Genomic DNA, 20,350 nt, shown 5'->3' with positions numbered 1-20,350 from the left:
AGTTTCAGCTCGACCTATTTGTGGATCCATTTTTTTTCATTTTTATTTTGATTTTTTGTGGTTACTGCAGTTCATTTTTACGAAATTGGATGAAATTTTATGTGTTGATGGGAATTTGAATAGGTTTAACAGTGTTTCTCTGCTGTTGGTAGTGGGTGGACGGGCTTATAATTGCGTGTTTGGCCAAACTTTTAGAAAGAGGAAAAGTGTACTTATTTTGGAGAATTGAGGTGTTTAATCAAACTTTTAGAAGGAAAAAGTGTTTTTGAGTAGTAGCCAAAACTGTTTTTTTAGGAATTTTTCTTAAGAAAGTTGAGGTGTTTGGCCAAACTTCTAGGAAGCCAATGTGTTTTTATAAATATTAGGTAAATAAAATGCTTATTTTAGAGAATTGAGTTAGTAGCAGAATCTGCTTTTTAGAGGAAAAAAAGTATTTGGCCAAATTTTTAGAGAAAAAAATGTGTTTTTGAGTAAGTAGCAGAAACTGCTTTTTAAGAGTTTAGTTTTTTGAAGAAAGGTGAGGTGTTTGGCCAAACTTCTGGTAAGAACTTATCATAGAGACTTGTGTTGTTTGGCCAATCTTTTAGGGGAAAAGAAGTGTTTTCTGAGTAGCAACAGAAACTGTTTTTCAAGAGTTTGCTTTAGAAAGTTGAGTTGTTTGGCCAAACTTTTAGTTACTCGAGGCGTTATTTGAAAGAGGCCAAAAAGTTGGCTCTCTTTACTTTAAGAGCATATTGATTCCAAAAGCTTTGGTTTTTCCGACTCCAAAATGGAAACAAGGAATCTGTGAAAGAATGCATCTCGTGTTGATGTGGTAAATCTGTCTCGAGATTGAGTACATTACAATCTGCTTTCTTCTTTTAGGAGTTGTGTGGTTTGATAATGATTTCAATATGGAATACAACTTTGATGGAGAAACATGGCTAGTAAAGGATTCATATTGCCGACCCCAACTTGTTTGGGACTGAGGGCTTAGTTGTTATTGTATGGAATACAATTTTTATCTGCTTCCTCTGTTTTATAAAGTGTTGATTCCAAAGTTTCAGTTTTTCCAACTCCAAAATGGAACTAAGAAGTTTGTGAAAGAATGTTTCTTGTGTCAGTGTGATAAATCTGTCGAGATTGAGTACAATATAAACGTGTTTTCTTCTTTTGGAAATTTTGTGGTCGATATTTAAATCAATCCCACAAGCATTCTGTTGTATATGATGATATAAAAATGTTGGATAAACTAATACTTGAAATTATGCAGGTTCTGATTAGCTCAATGAAGACAGAGGGTCAGGGAATAGATGTACTGGAGAATACGAGCGATGCACATAATAGATTGCCTCGTCCAATGATCCAGTCTATTTTCTCAGGATTCCAGGAAAAGGTCCAAGAGTGTGTTAAGGTTTGTTCCTCTCTCTTCAATATGCTTTTCGATGTATATATGATCTATATATATTCACAAATTTTCTTCGTTGCTGCAGTCAAATTTCAAAAGATTGAAAATCGCTCATGATAAATCAATCATGAGAGGTAATAACAGAGGAGCAGCTGTAGTCATAGATGTGGATAAAGAGAAGCAATTACAATCTTGGAAAGAGAACCCGAGTTGGGTTGATCCCCCGCCAAATGTAAAGGTAATACTATAGTGAAATTTTTTGTAGGATGTAAATTTCCTATTGCCAAACTTTACAGTCAATGGACTGCTGAAGCTATTCCCTCATAGCACTTAATGGGGATATGACCTCCTATTTCTTGTGCTATACCTAAAAAGGATGATTTCAACGTTATGTTGATTAGTGCATGTTGCTCTTGTGCACGAGCCTTGTTAATCTTCTCTTGATTATTCCAACTTTTTCAGCTATTCCGTAGGGTACTTATTCAGTTTTACCAAACAAGGAAGTAAGGAGGATCATAACAGATTGATCTTTTCAAAGTTCTTTTTTTTTTTTTTGAGAAGTCACATGTTCAGATGTGACCACCGCATTTGTTGTACTTAGTAGAGCTTAGTTATGTTGTTTGATTTTGTTATGAGGCATTATGATTTGTGAACTTTAATCCTTGCAGGTAAGTGTACCCAAAGGTTCTCTTTGCAACCTGAATGTGAAAGTTAATATTGGACTGCCCCCAGATACCGTGTTTGACATTGTAACCGACCCTGAAAATAGAAGAGTCTTCAAGAATATCAAGGTAAGATATCTCATTACTATGTTAAAACACCTTGTCTCATCACAATCTTTTCAACGGAAGTAGTATCATCCATCGAAGGTGTAAAATTTCTTTCCATTTATATCTCATATGTTACGCTTTTCTTCTCTTAAGCTTTATTATCATTTGCCTTTTCACTTCTAAATATGATCTGAAGTTTCTACATATAATTTCAGGAAGTATTATCAAGGAAGGTGTTGGTTGATGAAGGTTCAAGGCAAGTAGTGGAATTAGACCAAGCCGCAATATGGAGATTTCTTTGGTGGTCAGGAACAATATCTGTTCATGTATTAGTTGACCAAAACAGAGAAGACTACACGGTAATGACCAACCTGATCACTGATTAATTGCTGTTTTTTTACATGTACCATACTGCCTGCCAAGGCCGGCTCTATGTATACAAAAATAAGGCATTGGCCTTAGGCCCCCAATTTTAGGGGGCCTCAATTTTTTATCAAGAATAAATTATGTGTTAATTTTTTAAAGAAAAACATTAATTATTTATGATAAAAAGTATATATTTAAAATTATTATTTTATTCTCTTCAACCCAATTCAAATAGAAAAGATCAAGAAAGTATTGTTTTATTTTCTTACACTCTCTCTACTTATACTCACATTATTTTCTTTTTAACTCCTTTTACACTCTCTTCTTTAAATTGTTGATAAGTTAGAGTAATATTCTGTCAAAAATATCAATTAATAGTAAAAAAGTATTGAACAAATTGAATTGTAAATTCTTTTTCCATTTCTTCTTAGATTTTCAAGCATTACAACAACCATAGTAAAATGTGGGGTAACCAAATTATCAACTTCATCAAAGCTATGGTTCTCACTCTTATATTTATTTGAAATTTGTCAACTTATTACTTGTAGAACTATGTTAACAATTCATATAATGATTGCCCGAGTAAAATAATATTTTTCAATGTTGAATTAATAAAATCTTATTTAAAACTAATAATTGAAAAAGAAATCGAATAAATCATTTATATATAAAAAAAAATATTAGGTAATACTTTGCATTTAAAAATGTAAGAAAAATAAACTTTAAATAAATGCATGTGAAGTTTATTTAGATTTTAGGCCTCTAATTAAGATTTCGCTTTAGGCCTCCGATTACGTTGAGCCGCCCCTGCTGCCTGCTTCTTATGTTGTGTCGTGAATTAAAGGAAAACGTGAGAAGTCAATTCAGTCCACATTTAGTGAAACACAACCCATCATACGAGTATAAGTTCGGAGAATAGTATTTGAACTTTGAGTAGTACAGTAAATTTCTGTATTAGTTGCTGAAAAAAATATCAGGTCCGTGAGCAGCATATATACCTATCTGTTGGACGAACCTGACAGCTTGCATAAGTGACTACGCAAATTGGAACCATTTGTCTCATCTTGATATATAGCGAACCTATATCCTTGTCCAGCACGAAATTGCAAAATCTTGTTTACCATCCCGAGTCTCCAAGTAATTTGTAAGTAGATTTGAGCCTTTGACTGTAAATGCAAAGCATAGTTACAGAATAAAAAAAGTGTTGAGGACTGGTTCTTTTAGACAAAAGAACTTCTTTGTGCCTAAAGATTTTAGCTTCACGTTAGGTGCTTCTTTCAAGCAACAACAGTATCTAACAACGACTAGCATCACGGTTCACCATACTTCGGACTGATGCCAGTTTGCAAAACTGCTATGGAAAAGAATAGCTTATTGTATTTCTCCTACATACTTGACTTTTGATTTTTTTATGTTTGTTTGTTTAGATGAAGTTCAACCAAGTGAAAACTGGATTCATGGAAAGATTTGAAGGTCGTTGGAAAGTAGAACCCCTGCTTGTTGATGAACATCTTTGCCATCCCTTCAAACCTAAGACGTTAGCGGATTACATTTCATATACTAAAGGAAAAGGAAGGATTGGATCAACGGTTAGCTTGGAGCAACTCATTCAACCAGCTATTGTACCTCCTCCTCCCATTTCATGGTATCTTAGAGGAATAACCGCCAAGACAACGGAGATGATTATAACAGACTTGGTTGCTGAAGCAGCTAGAATACGAGGATCTTCCAGTAACGATGGTTCCCAGGGTTTGAAGGTAAACGAAGAATCCTCCATTGAATCTCAAGTAAGCGATATTCGTGATATAAAAGAAAGGTGGGCCTTAAGAAGGAGAACATCAAGGCATCATCGAAGATCATCTTCGATTGCCAAGTAATTGTTGAGAGTACATTCTTTGTTGTATCATAGCTGATAGATATACTCTATTAATGTGTGATACGGTATAGGGAATTACTCTTATCTCTCCCATTATATGTTATATACTTTTCTTTTCAATCTATTCCAAATGTGTGATACGGTATAGGGAATTACTCTTATCTCTCCCATTATATGTTATATACTTTTCTTTTCAATCTATTCCAAAAAGAATATCGTATCAACACTTCGAACGTCTCATTTTACACTTTAATGAGATGATTTATAGCCACACAAAAGTCAGATAGAAAGAAAGTGTATAACAATCTATAGCTCAGTATCTATACTGGTTTATGGCTCATCTGCCTATTCAAAAATGAATCTGAACTTTTGTGTGATCATAAAGCAGAGAAAGCAGTATCATCAGAAATTTGTAAAATTCACAACAATATACAATAATACATTAACAATTCGAGTCAACGGTTTATAAGTTACAACTTGTCAGGGGATAAACATTTGAAATGGCATGAATAAAGAAGTTTTCACAGTTTTCGAGTAGCAATTGGTTTAAGGGGAACTGATATCTTACAAGCTGCTGAGAAACTATATAATCCAGAACCATGATACAATGGAACCAATTGCCAGACCCATCACCAAGAACAAAACGAGTAAGGTCCCAGCAATCTCTGCATGTTGCAGTTGGACAGTTTTTGGACCCAAGATCAATAACAAACTAGTCAGGTAGCCGTTAGTTAATCCCAGTAGACAGGTTAGTATTGTGACAGGAAGCTCCGTCCTAAAGAATTTAGGCCCATGTAAGCAAGCGTAGAATAGAGGCAAAAACAACAGCCTTGCGAAGCAGGCACCAATAGCAACCTTGGCATTATCAAGAAATAATACAGGAGTCAGAGACTTCCCGACCAGATCAAACACATTGTAGCCGGTAATCAACAAGATCGGATACCAATCCGTCAGAAGTTGAGAATGCACGTCTTCTGTGATATATCCTGGAAATATAGACAAGGTGACCACATAAAGACTGATGATGCCAAAACCATACCATTTCACAGTCCCAACAATGTCCAGAGTTGATCTCCATAATTCCGGAGTTAAGTCACCCTTATCCTCTCTCTCCTCGTTCACTGCCTGAATTTTGAGATCATTGTAGTACTTAATTACTGGAAGCCTATGTGCAACATTGTAAAAGACTATGCACAAAACCATCACAGCGATGCTGAAAATAAAATAAAGGTTTGCACTCTTTCTCAGCCCATTAGCATCTTGTGGATATACAGATTTGGTTAATATTCTTAGCAACGAAACAAGGACACCTGCAACATAGAACAAGAGTCTTAAGATTGTTATCCCAACTTTCTGATCTTAATGTGCTGATTGGACAAAAAGAGAGGGAATACAAATGCTTTTTTTTTGATAAAGAGAGGGAATACAAATGTTAAAAGCCAATAGATTTGGGGAAGTTATATTAGGATGCTCTTTTCTAGATTCACCCTAATGAGTTAAGGTTAATGACACAGAAAATGTCAATATGTCACAACAAGAAGTTTTTCAGGGTGTCAAGTACAAGACCAATGCCAGTGATATGTCAAGGGAAAGGCCAATCCCTAGCCACACTAGGCCTCATGGAATGCCATACTCTTCTTTCTACTGTTGTAACTTATAATTAGGAATCTCGGTACTTAGATATCTCTCCTTGTTTAATTGTTTTCATTAATTCCTATAGTTTCCACTTACCTTTTTTCTCTAATAGCCTAAACTTCTATATAAGGAGCTTCCTGTAAATTGCTTACAAGTTACAACCAAATTGCAATATAATATTTTTGCTTATTTTCTCTTTCGGCAAGGTATCAGCATCACTTGTTACAACCTAGTAGTTTAGCGGTGGGAAGCCTTATGCAGCATGCATTTAAAGTATTTCTATCTCCCCTCATAATTTTACTAGGCTGGCCTCTTTCTTGTGACCGTTCAACATCATCGTCCACTGTTCCAGCTACTATTTTGACCTTTGTTTTAACATCACGTCTCATGTTTATCAAGGAATTTATCTGATAGTGTATGTCAGTTGACCTATTACCTGTCAATTTAGCAGTATATACATGTTCACCAATCAAGCTAATGCTTTATATTTGTCAAGTCAGTGTTATGTCGCCATCTAGCAACACTATCCTATTCAGCATCATATCACCGTCCAATGATCTGTCACTATCCAGTTTGCTCTACATCATCATCCAACAACGCATTACTATCAAATCAGTGCCACCTCACTATCTAATCGGTAGTCACACACCAGCCCAATCAGTTGTCGTATCATTGTCCCATCATCACATTCACTGCCATGTCATCAACAGTAACTTCTTTCGGGTTACTTGATTTGACCATCAAATTTTGATTTGTAAAATCATATTTGCCTCAGTAGCTTGAGTGTGAGAAGGAGCACGTTGAAAGTCAAGAAAATTTGTGCAGTTATATGTTAGAATGCTCTAGAATCATTATATGTGCTTATATTAATACTATAGATTATTCCTAATTCCGTCATATTTAAGAATCCTGAATGTAAGTAACTTCTCCTATTTAATGACATTTCTTATTTCTATTAGTCCTAACTTCCTTAATCTAGTACCTATACACCTGCATAAGGAAAGTCTTGCTTGTTCTTCATAGCCAATTGTACAACGTTCTCTCTTTTTATGACATACTGAAAACTTGATAGTGGAACTCACAAGACATTGCACGTAATATCTTCCAGTGTGACATTGCTACAAGGAGCACAGAGGTGTCCAGCAAGAAATAATATTTGCTGAAAAAATAGTAAGCATCATGTTTTTGTTTCATTACATACCATCTTCCATCATGAAGAGCAGCAAAATATATTCAACAACTAAATGGTTAAACCAAATTTTCCTTTACAAAGTCATGAAGAATTTGATCTATTGACCACCTTGACAAACAAATGATATCAGATTACATAGTGCCTGATAGAACACTTCATCAGCTAAAGAGTCTGAAATATTAAGTGGGTTTGACTTATATTTAACTAGCTACACTACCAGCTTTAACTAAATCCCAATCTAGGGTGAAGATAATATGGACTAGTAGATATCAATTCAATTGAATTATCCTATTCCAGTGGCAAATGTGAATAGAAATCATCCGGAAGACAAGATAACAGGTTGGACAATCAGAAACACAAGTTGCAACAGTTTTAGCAGATAAGGGAGAAGAATATGTTGAAGTTCCCCAAATTCTGAACGGTTGAGGAAACAAAGTTCTCTAGCAAATCTAGTGAAGATTTGCATTGACTCATGGCCAGATACTTCCCCTGAACAACTGTTTGAATATCTACTGCAGCTTTAACATGAACAACAACAACACCATACCCAATGTAATTCCGCAAGTTTGGTCTGAGGAGGGTAGGGTATACACAAACCTTATTCCAGAGGTTGTTTGTGATAAATTTTCGGCTCAAAAGAGAAATACACTAAACATATTGCAAGAAAAATATGACAGCATAATAAAAAGACACAAAGCAAATGAAGCAACCGATAGTAATACACATTGATGAAATTGAGTTGCATCAACTATAACTTTAAAATCAACTAAGCCTCAATCCCAAAATAAAAACTTAGATCACTATATGAATCATCAGTCAATTCAGGTCAATCCATTCCAATACATAGAAGATCAGATGCAATATCATCAACATCAGACTCAAATTAACCACATAAGAGCCAATTCAGGTCAAATACTGAAAATCAAAGAGCAAAAGAGGAATTTTCAATACCAGAAAAAGCAGTTCCGGCGACAGTAGCCTGCATATACCGATCCGGCAACTCTCCGGCAGCTCCAATAACTCCACCCTGAACCAACGCATCAGCAAATCCACAAATTCCAACCAAACCAACAGTAACACCAAAACCAGCATACACTCCAACTCTCCCATCCACATAAAACACATCCATCAACGGCACCGCAACAAGCGCAACCACAAATAAAAACATTCCAACATTAATCCTCACAAAAGCACTAGTCTTATTAGAAAAGGCAACAATCAAGAGCAAACAAATCAATCCAACGACCATGTAAACAATGGCGAAGATACGATCTACCATAACGTCCGGGTATAGGTAAGTGAAGTAATCGACGGCGGTGATGAATGCATTCCATGGGAGGAGATAACCGGCACCGAGAGTAAAGTAGATTATGTAAGCTATATGGAACGTGTCTTTCGGAATTTTAGGATTTGAAGGAGTTAACAGTGATGTCGATTCTGAACCGCCGCCGTTCACGGTGGTTGCACCCATCGCCGGTGGTTTTTTCCGGTATAATTTTACTTTTTCTGTGGATAATAATGAATTGTACTTCCGTAGTGGTTAGTGAGATATTTTAATTTCATAATTCTCAACTACCTTTAATAGCATAACATGTTTGGATGATGTTTCTTTATTGTTAGTTTAAATATAATATTTATTTTAATTATTATTTAAATTTTATAAGATATAGCGTAATTTTATATTATCGAGACATGATTTTAGATAGGTGTGAAGGTTAGTAGGAGTAGAGTGTTATCTTGCTTTGCAAAGATTTAGGCTTGTTACGTAGTATTAGTCGTACTCGTATAGTGTTTGTTATATTTCAATTATCACACTATTATGATGTTGTTATTGTTTATTTCTTGTAAACTCAACACTGTCTTTTTTAATCAATTTTAATCAATTGATCTATTTCTTTCATTATTTTCTTCTTCTTTTACTTGAGTTTGTTGTATTTGAGCTGAGGGTCTTTCAGAAATAATTTATCTACCTCCATGAGGTAAAGGTGAGGTATGCATATAATTTACCCTCCCCAAACTTCAATTAGTGATTTTACTAAGTATGTTATTGTTGTTGTTGTTGTTGTATCGTGCCATTTAAATTCATTGTCTTAATATTTTTTTTTTCCATTTTATCTTTTTTTATTATTTAATAATCTTACCATTTACTCTACTTTTTCGTAGTAGTTCTACCGCATATCATACTTCTTTAATAGAATTATCATTCAAATTGTTGATATGTTACCTTATTTAACGATAGACAACGATATTAACTATTCAAATAAACTATTTATTTAAATAATATAGTATGATATAATACAACATAATACAATATAAACTAATACGTAACTATCATCGCAACATAATGGTTATGCCCTTGAGTGTTGAGGTAAAAAATATTACTAGCACTTTGTATACTGTTTAATATTTTTATATTTAGTTAACCAATATTTTTTAACAAAAAAACTTCAAAAATTAGGGGAAATATCTTTTTGGTATAAGGAAATTAAGTTTTATAAATGAAATTCTAACGTTAAGTTTCTTCTATAATATTTATCTAGATTATGTAGAAATTTTTTGAGAATATATAGATTGCTTATTTTTTTTAAATTCTAGAAAATAAATTTAAAAAATCACTTCATTTTCAAAAATAAAATAAAATTTAGTAAATGTGTTTTTATCACACACCTAATTAGTACTTATATTAAATTAATAAATATAAGATACTATATATTTATTATTTAATTATGATTAAATGACATTAATTTATACTTAAATTCTTAATAGTCAAAATTAACTTATTTGATTTAATATAAAGTTTGGTAGGTGTAAATGATTATGAATTCACGTTCTCATCATCTTTCGTAAAATAAAGTCCATAAGTATTTATTTAATGTCCCATGTGAGGAATAAGTGAGGAAACAGACATTCCAATAACAAGGAGTTAAATATTTAATTATTTAGCATAGTGGAGGGGATGAAGGCAATAATTAATTGTAAATATAGAAGTAAAACGAACGGTACGATATCGTTTTAGTGATGAGTTTGAATATTTCTTAACATTATAATTAAAAGAATATTAATTAAGAATTGTATTTGGTGTTGGAGCAAGGAAAGTGAGACTTCAAAGCAAAGTTTGGTGATGTTGACTTATCGATACCTTTTATAAAACACTTTCGAATTATATTTTGAAAGAAATAAAATTAGGTATATGTTCATAAATATCAGTATATAAATAAGTTAATCATATTATATATACATTAGCATCAATTAAAACATGTGTAAGATTTTACTCGCTTATTAAGATTATGTTAAAGAATATAAGTCGAAGTATTCTATTAATCATCAACGTTCGAATATGATAATTTTTCTCAAGCAATCAAACTCTCAAATATTTGAGATTTCTTGTTTAACTTCACAACGATTATAATTCACATTTATGTCATATGAAATCTATATTTTGTATTAGTTCATGACAAATGAGTGTGATATAAGGAAGCAATTACTTTAAGATTATATTATACTAAAGTATTTGCATTTTCCCTACTTGTATTCAATCTAATTTCCACTATAAATGCTGCTTATACACTCGAATTATTGTAATTACTCGATCTAAGTTAAAATTAATGTCATTATTCATCAACTGATCAATCAAGAGTTGTTGATATGATTCGATTTTTCTCTTTTTGGTTTCAACATATTCGATTTCATAACTTTTGTTTGGTTAGATTTGTATAGAGAATTGTAACTTTTTTTTTTTTTTTTGTCTTTAATAAAAAAAAGGACAAAATACTAGAACAAAAAAAAATAAAATTGGAACTTTTAATTTCTTTTGAAAAACCGATCGAACTGAATCGATTTATGTTATTTTTTAATAAAATCGTGGACTTTTATTTAAGTGTATAACTGTGCCGAACAATTGGGATGATCTTTTTAATTTATGAAAAAAATTGAAAATTTTTCAAACCGAACTGAATAGTATGTAAATATAAATTAAATATATAAATATATTTTATAACATTTTTCAAATATAAATATAACTTAGGTCTTAGGCCTCTGGTGACTAGACGACTTTGAGTTTTTGCTCTTTAATTAGCCTTACTTAATTAGGTTGAAAATTGAAAGATATTGTAATAGATACTCTATCAACAATACAACAAAACGTGTCCAAACACTCCTATTAAATATTTATGATCAAACAATACGGCAACAAGGTTTTACATTCTTGTCTTTTTGGTGAAGAATTAAAGTGATTCTTTAAGAACATATTTGTGAAAGAAATATATTAACAGTAGTATATTTTGAGGTGATATTTTGAAAGTAAAAAATAAAAATAAAAATATTAACTGGACCGTACCGATATGATTGAGATGGTTTTAAAAAGTCTAATTTTGGTTATATATTATAAAATACCCAAAAATAATTGAGATGATATAAAAAAAAAATTAAATAACCGACCGAACCATACCATTTACACTCCGAAGTTAGAGTAAAGAAATATGTGGTCATGTATGAGCTTTTGCATTAGGCAATCATCAGTTCTATGATAAATATGAAAATCTGAAAAATTATGTAAATTAAATTTATCAAATTGAATTGAACTTTTATTACATTAAGGGGAAAAAGATTTAATTTTTAAAGAAAATTCTAATTTAATTTCTCATCGTCACAATATTTCCTATGAGATTCATCGAGTGATGGCATAAAAATGACACTATCTGTTATATTTGAGATTTAATAAATTATCATAATACTTAAATCAAAATATCATATTGAATATCAAAATACAAAAATATCAAATATTAAATACCATATCAAATATGTGACAAGATAAGTATTCAAGAGTATCATTATCATAGAATTTGAAGTGAATATATCGAATTTGGAGTCATTTGAAGTTGATTAACAAATATTTTGAAGGAAAACTTATTTATGTATTTCTACACAATTATCACAATAAACCGTCATAATTAGACCAGAAATATTGAAAAGATCATGATAATCAGTTAAAAGTTTGGTTAAAATTAAAATATTGATACTGAAATATTTTCTTTGCGCAAATTATCCATGTTCTATGTTTTTGGTCATACGGTCCATTTTGAATTGGAATTACTATTAATAACTAGCGAAATTTTGAAATTGTAATAGAATTTTGTAATTCATATATTAAATTTGAATTTTGTGTATGAAATTATCTTCGTTAAGAAACTTTTTATCCTTTCTAATATATATCTAAACTCAATCGAGTTATATTATGTTTGGTATGAAGGAAAATGTTTTCCTGGAAAACAAGTAGATTTTTGACTTATTTTCTCATGTTTGGTTGGTGAGTAAAAAATATTTTCCGGAAAAGATTTTTTAGTGTTTGATTTATGAATGAAAATTATTTTTGAGAAAATATCTCTTTTTTTTACTAGAGAGTAGAAAATAATTTTCGAATTAAAATTGAAAATATTTTTTAAAAAATAAACTTAATTTTTTTTTGGGGGTGGGGGGTAGGGGTTAGATAGGGTAAAAAAATAAATATTTGAAATTAAAAATATTTTTTAAAAACAAACTTAATATTTTTTTCGGGGGTGGGGATGATTTGGGGGGGGGGGGGGGGTCGCGGGTAGGGATGCGGTGGGGTGAAAAAATAAAAATTTGAAATTGGAAATATTTTTTAAAAATAAACTTTAATTTTTTTATTTTTTTTTGGGGGGGGGGGGGGTCAGGGGGTAGGGGTGAAAAAATAAAAATTTGAAATTGAAAATATTTTTTAAAAACAAACTTTTTTTGGGGGGGTGGTAGGGGGTGGGGGTGAAAAAATAAAAATTGGAAATTGGAAATATTTTTTAAAAACAAACTTTAATTTATTTTTATTTTTTTTGGGGGGGGGGGGGGGGGGTCAAGATAGGCGGGTGGGAGTGAAAAACAAAAAATTGAAATTGAAAGATAAGGGTTTGAAAAAACCCCAACTTTGGTCGGATTTGATGTTGCGATACTAAACTTTCATAAGGACCTATTACCTCCCTAGACTATTTAATATCGTATTTTTTATCCCCTGAACTATTTAATAGTGTATTTTAAAGGTATATATGTGTCACGTGGACACATTACTATTTATATTTTTGCATTATTTTTTATGTCCATGTGGGCAAATATATATGTTTAAAATACAGTATTAAATAGTCTAGGGAGGTAATAGGTCCTCATGAAAGTTTAGTATTGCAACAGCAAATCCGACCAAAGTTGGGATATTTTTCAAACCATTATCCCTATTTTTTATAAAACAAACTTTAAATTTATTATTATTTTGGGGGGATGGGGGTGTCGAGGGTAGAGATGGGGTGAAAATAAAATTTTGAAATTGAAATATTTTTTTAAAAACAAATATTAATTTTTTATTTTTTATTTTGGGGGGGGGGGGGGGTTAGGGTGAGGGTGGGTAAAAAAAATAAAAAAATTGAAGTTGAAAAATATTTTTTAAAAATAAGTTATAAATTTAATTTTTTTAACAAAAAAATTGTAATTTGAAGTTGGATGAAAGTTTTGAAAAATGTTTTCCTTAAGTTTTGAAGGGAAGTCATTTTCTTTGAATTTGGGAAAAATGAGTTGATTTGGAAAATATTTTCCAAAATATTTTACCCAACCAAACATGAGAAAATTGAAAAACATTTTCTTCCTTCATACCAAACACACCCATAATATAAAAATAAAAAATCACATGGGAACAAAAATAAAATAAAATAGAAGACCCTCTAGGCATTGACTAATATGTCTTTAATTCATACGCAAACAATGATAAACAAACAAAAAAATTGTGGAAGAAACTTGTCTTCGTCTTTAAGTTTTGAATTTTAAAATGTGATAATTATAAGGGTTAATAATTGAGTTTTAAATTTAATATATAATAATAATAATAATAATAATAATAATAATAATAATAAAAGAAATTAGCGATAAATTGAAAATGATAGAGTGTATTTATATCTTATTTTTATTTTATAAAGATAATAGAAAATTAATTTCAAAAGATTTTTTACTTAAATATCAATGTAGATACAATATACTTAATAAATTTTTAATATAATTATACTATTTAAATAAGTTCCTTAAGTTTGAATGAATTTGTAGTAGAGCTTAATTATCATGAATTCAAATAAGTGTTCTTATTCAAAATTATTATTTATGTGTAAAATTATATAATTTTACAATTCTGAATAATTGACAGGATTTAATGTTAAATTATTTTTATATTTTACAAGAGTAAAATACACATTCACCATAGTATAGAATGATGTGCTTCACATGGGTTTGCGTGTGGCAATATAAAAATCTAATTAATAGTTGTAAAGCATTTGATCTGAACTTTCCTGTTTTCCCATTACCTTTACATATTTTATATTCCCTCTGTTTAAATTTGTTTATTCAACAAAATTTTAAGATTTTTTTTTATTTTATAGTCTTAAATTAAATTTTATGTCAATATAAAAATATTTTTAAATTTTATTATCTTAATAAACATGTCATGTGGAAAATTAAAATTAAAAAGTAGTACAAACAAACTGAAACAGATAGAGTAATACAAATACATAATTCGACTAAATTAAAACTATTGAATTTGGCTGAATTCGTAAACGAAACACTAGTTCTATCTATAATTTAGAGGTAGATCTAACATGTGATATACGAATTCACATAAACTTAATAATTTCCGTTCAAAATTTATATGTATTTTTAGAAATTCACTCAGTATTATAAATTATAATTTAAATCATAAACCCAATTATTATCATACATGCGAAAATCTTAAATCCATTTCTAATCTAAATTAGTGGAAGGCGTGGGGTGTTATTTTATTATACAAGTACTCATTAGTGTTAAATAATTTCAAAATATATATACACACATGCAAAAACAAAAGAGTGTTAAATATTTATTATATACACATAAAAAATAAATTTTAATCATAAAAATAAATATTATAATTTTCTCCGATTTTTTTTGATAAACCCTTGATCCTACCTGACTCTGGCCTGCTATTTTTTTTTTTTGGTTTCCTGAATTGCACAATGCAGAGCTCATTTGAGGGTGATGCTTCGAATAAAATTTTCTATATATCTAAAATTTCAACCCGAGACTTCTTATTACGAATGAAGCAGTCTCACCCTGCTATATTACTATATGTTATTATACCAAGGAATCTTTTCCAACTTTGTAATATAAATAGTATTACTCCATTAAAACACTAGACTCTCTTCCACTAACATTCTCCTTAGTTTTGTTTTATTTTTCTCTCTGAAGATGGCTGATTTTGGGAGAAATCTAATCAAAACTATAATACGAACTCGTAAGCTTTGATCTATTGATATTTTTTTTGATTTATATATATTATTATATGTTGATATATGTATTTTTTTTTTTATATTTGAATATTTACTTTTTTATATTTTGAATTTTTTATGTAAAAATTCTAATTTTTTCGATCTGGTGTTATGACAGTTGTTATGGCTCCGGTGTATACTACAGCAGGATATGTTGCATACAGAACTGGACGCTGGTACATTTCCTCATTTCTCTGATTTTGCTTTGTAGATCGAGAATTTTACTGGTTATATTTACAGTTTATCGAGGATATAATCTACATTTAAAAAAAAAAGATTACTAATTTTCTTTTATTACTTTCCTGATATCTTTTATTTTTATTTTTATTGTCTTTATATTTGACTATTGTTTATCTATTTTTTCACTACTGTATTTAGTTAACATATCTGATTCTTGATATACTTTTATACTTTGAGCCGATGATTTATCGAAAATATATCTCTACCTTCTCAATATAAAGAGTAAGACAACATACACATACCCTCCTCAGATTTCACTTATAAAATTTTTATTAAATATATTATTATTATTACTATTATACGTTAATTTGATTTTTATGTAATTATTATTTGTTCTATTGGTAAAATAATGATAAAAGTGACCTTATGTTGTAGGGAGTATAGATTCAAAATTGCTCTTTAAAAGAAGTTTTAGTCCTCTAAGTTTATTAGTATTAAATATTTTTAACACAAACTCTATTAGATTTTATAAAACCTGTGATTTTATTTCTTTTATTAATATAAATTATAAAAACACCAAAAAAAGTCCAGTAAAATCTTATTTTGTTGGTGCAATTTGTGTTATGGCAGGTTCTATAATCATGAGATGAGGAGACTTGCTATAGTGAGGTACAATCCATCTAAAACTTTTAAGTTATAATCATATAAACTCGTAAATTATTTATTTATTTTATAAATACACATATTCTTGCTCGACATGAAGAGAATGTCCGTATCATGTGAAAGATCTATATTAAAGAACAATTAATTACTATTATTGTTGAATTATTAGATTAATAGATCTTTATAAAATTACATTCAATTTCCTGACCTTGCATCCCTTCTAAACTATTAGATGGTGCAACTTAACTAATTGAGCCATTTCATTTAGGATGAGATAATATTTGAAAGTCAGTAATGATATTTAAGTGCAATTACTTTTATAATAAAAGGGGCATGAAAGTATGTGATTTGTTAATCTAATGGAATATTTTAATACTTTGTTTATGAATATAATTTGATTGTTTGGTAATTAAGATTGTAAGAATATGTGAAGTTTTAATAGTTTTCATTTTTCCCAAATTGTAAGGTTTTCATGATTATGAGGAAAAAAATAACTTTTGATAGTTGAATTATATGAGCAAATAAAACATCAACTTCAAATCATCTTGATTACAAAAATCATGATTTAGAATCAGAGTCAAAACAGATTCAATGAAAAAATTCAAGTAGGAAAGTTATTACAGTTCTTTAGTGAACCATATGCAACGAAAAATTCAAAACAAATATCAAATAACAGGTGACTAAAAAGCTCACTGTGGTATAAGTTTAGATTTTAGATGGACTAAATTGTGGTAGCATTATAATTCCTTTAAAATGTATTATTTGAGAATATTTAGGAGTACTTTGTACTCTCATTTTCTTTCTAACATTTATATGCATTACCATTTACCTTTTCTTTTTCTTACTTTGTTGTTGTTGTCATTGTTATTTTCATAGTTCTAAAGAGGCGCAAAGGTGGGGAGGAAAAAAGGTCAATGATCAACCACCTAAATGGCGCCCTTTCTGGCCCTGGTGATTGTTTGTTTTTAATAATATAATGTAAATCTATTTCGAGATAGATTCAAGATTTGAATTATATGGATTCGAATTCAAAATCTTATCAGAATCTAGTTGATTTATTGAGTTCAAGATCTTTAATATGTATAACGTGTTTAGTGAAATATTCGTATATATACAATATTTCAGCTAAAAATATTGAGTACAGATAAACATACATCTTGTATGCTACGTCCACCCTAAAAAGCATCATTGGCCACCCCTTTCCCAAATGAGATGTTTTCCCTACAATAAAGATTTGGAATTACTACATATTTTATTCAAGTTTTCATTATTCAATTTCAACTATATACCTTACAACTTACAATATGTATTTTTGTCCAAATATATGTGTCAATTATTGTTGTTGGCTGAAGTCTGAAACTATAGTCATCATTCATCAACAATATGCATTTTCACCTCATTTATTACCTAAAATCATAGTAAACTATATTGATGCCATGCAAACATCTGGTGCAAATAAATTTTTATCGAAAAAAACTTTTCAATCACATAAAAAAGGAAAAGTATAAATATCAATCAGGAAGAGCGAAAACCACTTAAATAGATAAATTAATTATATTTCAACATTAAATTCCACTATACATACAATTACAATAAGATTAATCCTAAAAATAAAAAAAATACAACATAATAAGAAAATTGTATCATAGGATTATACAATTACCATCTTGCTTAGTATCCTTTTTGCTAGTTGTATTCACTAGCTTTGTATTTGACTCAATTTCAATATTTGCAATTGTAGCCACATTTTGTCCAATTATTGGAGTAGTTGATTCAACCCAAACTAAACTCTCCATATAAGATGTTACATATGGAACTCCAATTCCATTGGCCCAAATTCCAAAATCCTCAAATTCTTCATTTTCATGATCATACAAAAACACATTTTTATTTATATACACAATTGCCTCAGCATCATAATCCAACACTCTCAATGGTATTATTGGCCCGGACAACTCTTCATCCATCCTTGTCACGTATAACTTCGTCCACGTTTCTTCTATACCATAATCTTTCATTAACCATACCTCGATATTCAATACACTATTATCAACTGATGAAGTTGATTTTGCACAAACCGATAACGATCCATGCAACGAGCTTATACAATTCGCTTCCTGCTCTGTAGGGTTTGGGAGCCAATATTCCTGAAACACCTCGTTCGCCACGTTGAACGAAACGATCGGCAATCTCCTCGGCCTGATTTTTCCGTATTCGCGCTGCGTAAGCCAATGGATGCACCCGTTGAAGAAAACTGTGTCCCCCCGGACATAATAATATTGTGAAGGAAAACAATCCCCAATTTTTTTCCAGGAATCGAGTTTTAAACTGTACACCTCAACTTCTGACCATTGTTTCTTTTCGTTTTTTAATCTATCGTCGATGTAAGTAATTTTTATCAATTTGTGATCACCATGACCATCGAAACCGAACCCGTAATTAGGGGCGTGTCTCTGACGTTCCGGGGAGAACTTAGAATGGGGCAGCACCCTATTTTTCCTCATTGACGGATTCCATAAATTGATTTCTTCTTTACCGTGTAAGAACTTAGTGATATAACAAATTAATCCGTTACACGAACCCAATAATTCATAGGTACATTGTTTCGTGTTTGTTACGGGGAAGCCCGGGTGAATTAGCTCATCACACGGGCCGCCCGCGTAACACCACGATCGAAGCCCCTCGTTAGGATATAATTGGTACACGATTTGGAAAAGACGCAAATGGTTGCTAACAAATTCCATTTTCTTCAAATGTGTATCGATGAAAATTGGATCGTTGATTAGAGAACGCCATGATTTACAAACTGATCGAAATCGAACGAGAGAACTCACGGGTAAATGCAATAAAATCTTGTTTATGATTTGATCCGTGTATAATGGTTTCTTCATCTTTGTCACCTTCATAAAAGATTATTTGGTTCCTCCAGATTTAACGTCTCGATAAATTAATTATTACCAATATGGTAAAAACTTTTTTGGGGGAAAAAAGAAGATTAGTTGGAATATTATGAAATTCACAAAACTAAAAAAAGATTTGTGGGGAGAATACTGGCTTTGCTTAATTTTAGCTTTCTTTTGTTGAGTTTTAAGGTAAGTTTTAAGCAAAATGTTTCTTGTTGATATTACTAATTATGTGAGGCTATGAAATTAATTTCTTGTTGTATGACAAATGTAAGGGAGACAACAATTTCAACGTTAAATTGGATAATTCATAATTATACCAACAACAAAAAAAAACTTTTGGAGGAAAGTGATCATTATTATTTAAAAAGGTGCAAAGGAATAATACGATTTAAAGTGTTTATCTTTTAATCGGATTCGAGTTGTGATAAGAGAGCGAGTAAAGAATCTTATGTCATGAGAATTTAAATTAATTAGGTTAGTAAGTTTGGATATTAAACTATTTATTTTTTTAAGAGATCTTAATATTTCTGTTCATGCTAAAAAAAATCGTCCGTCTAACCGTTCAAACCATATTCCTTTATAGTCTTCACTAATTCATAACAACAACAATAACATATTCAATGTAATTCCAAAGTAGGAATTTGAAGAAGGCAGACTATAAGTAGATCTTATCCTATCTCTCATAGAGATAGAGAGACTGTTTTAAACAATTCTTAGCTTAAATTACGCATATCAAAGCAGTTCAAAAAGGAAAAAAATAAAAATAAAAAGAACATAATGACAAAAGTTTGATTATTATACAAATCATACTGACTAAACTTTACATAAAAAATTAATATTGACATTAAAAAATTAAATATTATCCCACCACAAATGAAAATGAAGTGTGTAATGAAACAAAAGATTGGTTGGCCAACCAAATAAAATGGGATCCTATGCATTACTTTGACTTAATCCTCCCACAAAATTCTCCATTTTTCAACTACTACCACCATCACCGCCTTGACAAAAAAACAATAAAAAAAATACT

The 20,350-nt window shown here is 30.5% G+C and overlaps 3 protein-coding genes and 1 long non-coding RNA gene across 4 annotated transcripts; 2 read left to right on the top strand and 2 right to left on the bottom strand.

Moving 5' to 3' along the window:
• Positions 1-595: 595 nt before the first annotated feature.
• On the top strand, positions 596-4,434 carry LOC125838464 (uncharacterized). The gene is made up of 6 exons (XM_049517514.1): positions 596-835; positions 1,253-1,393; positions 1,473-1,625; positions 2,056-2,178; positions 2,373-2,516; positions 3,951-4,434. The coding sequence occupies exons 2-6, from the start codon at positions 1,268-1,270 to the stop codon at positions 4,398-4,400; spliced, it is 996 nt and encodes a 331-aa protein (XP_049373471.1). The 5' UTR covers positions 596-835; positions 1,253-1,267; the 3' UTR covers positions 4,401-4,434.
• A 402-nt stretch (positions 4,435-4,836) lies between these two features.
• Positions 4,837-8,755, bottom strand: LOC125838430 (equilibrative nucleotide transporter 1). Its single transcript, XM_049517492.1, has 2 exons — positions 8,178-8,755; positions 4,837-5,709 (listed from the first exon to the last, which is right to left on the bottom strand). Exons 1-2 carry the CDS (start codon positions 8,695-8,697, stop codon positions 4,982-4,984), a joined length of 1,248 nt encoding a protein of 415 aa, XP_049373449.1. The 5' UTR covers positions 8,698-8,755; the 3' UTR covers positions 4,837-4,981.
• A 6,707-nt stretch (positions 8,756-15,462) lies between these two features.
• LOC125838615 (uncharacterized) lies at positions 15,463-16,420 on the top strand. The gene is made up of 3 exons (XR_007443586.1): positions 15,463-15,537; positions 15,690-15,747; positions 16,382-16,420. It is a non-coding gene; the product is annotated as an uncharacterized LOC125838615 (long non-coding RNA).
• Positions 16,421-18,057: 1,637 nt separating this feature from the next.
• Positions 18,058-19,305, bottom strand: LOC125838438 (F-box/kelch-repeat protein At3g23880-like). Its single transcript, XM_049517497.1, has one exon. The coding sequence runs from the start codon at positions 19,303-19,305 to the stop codon at positions 18,058-18,060; it is 1,248 nt and encodes a 415-aa protein (XP_049373454.1).
• Positions 19,306-20,350: the final 1,045 nt, after the last annotated feature.

Source organism: Solanum verrucosum, unplaced genomic scaffold, assembly GCF_900185275.1.
Source record: "Solanum verrucosum unplaced genomic scaffold, falcon-dt-bn FXZP01000284.1, whole genome shotgun sequence".
NCBI classification, from domain to species: Eukaryota; Viridiplantae; Streptophyta; class Magnoliopsida; order Solanales; family Solanaceae; genus Solanum; species Solanum verrucosum.
The sequence above is the reverse complement of the archived record's forward strand: the minus strand, read 5'-3'. Positions and strand labels throughout refer to the sequence as shown.

Coding starts and splice junctions, on each gene's coding strand:
- LOC125838438 (XM_049517497.1), bottom strand. CDS start 19,305: ATGAAGAAACCATTATACACGGATCAAATCATAAACAAGATTTTATTG.
- LOC125838464 (XM_049517514.1), top strand. CDS start 1,268: ATGAAGACAGAGGGTCAGGGAATAGATGTACTGGAGAATACGAGCGAT. Junction 1,394..1,472: donor AGGTCCAAGAGTGTGTTAAG/GTTTGTTCCTCT, acceptor TCGTTGCTGCAG/TCAAATTTCAAAAGATTGAA. Junction 2,517..3,950: donor AAAACAGAGAAGACTACACG/GTAATGACCAAC, acceptor TTGTTTGTTTAG/ATGAAGTTCAACCAAGTGAA.
- LOC125838430 (XM_049517492.1), bottom strand. CDS start 8,697: ATGGGTGCAACCACCGTGAACGGCGGCGGTTCAGAATCGACATCACTG. Junction 5,710..8,177: donor CGCCGGAACTGCTTTTTCTG/GTATTGAAAATT, acceptor TCTATGTTGCAG/GTGTCCTTGTTTCGTTGCTA.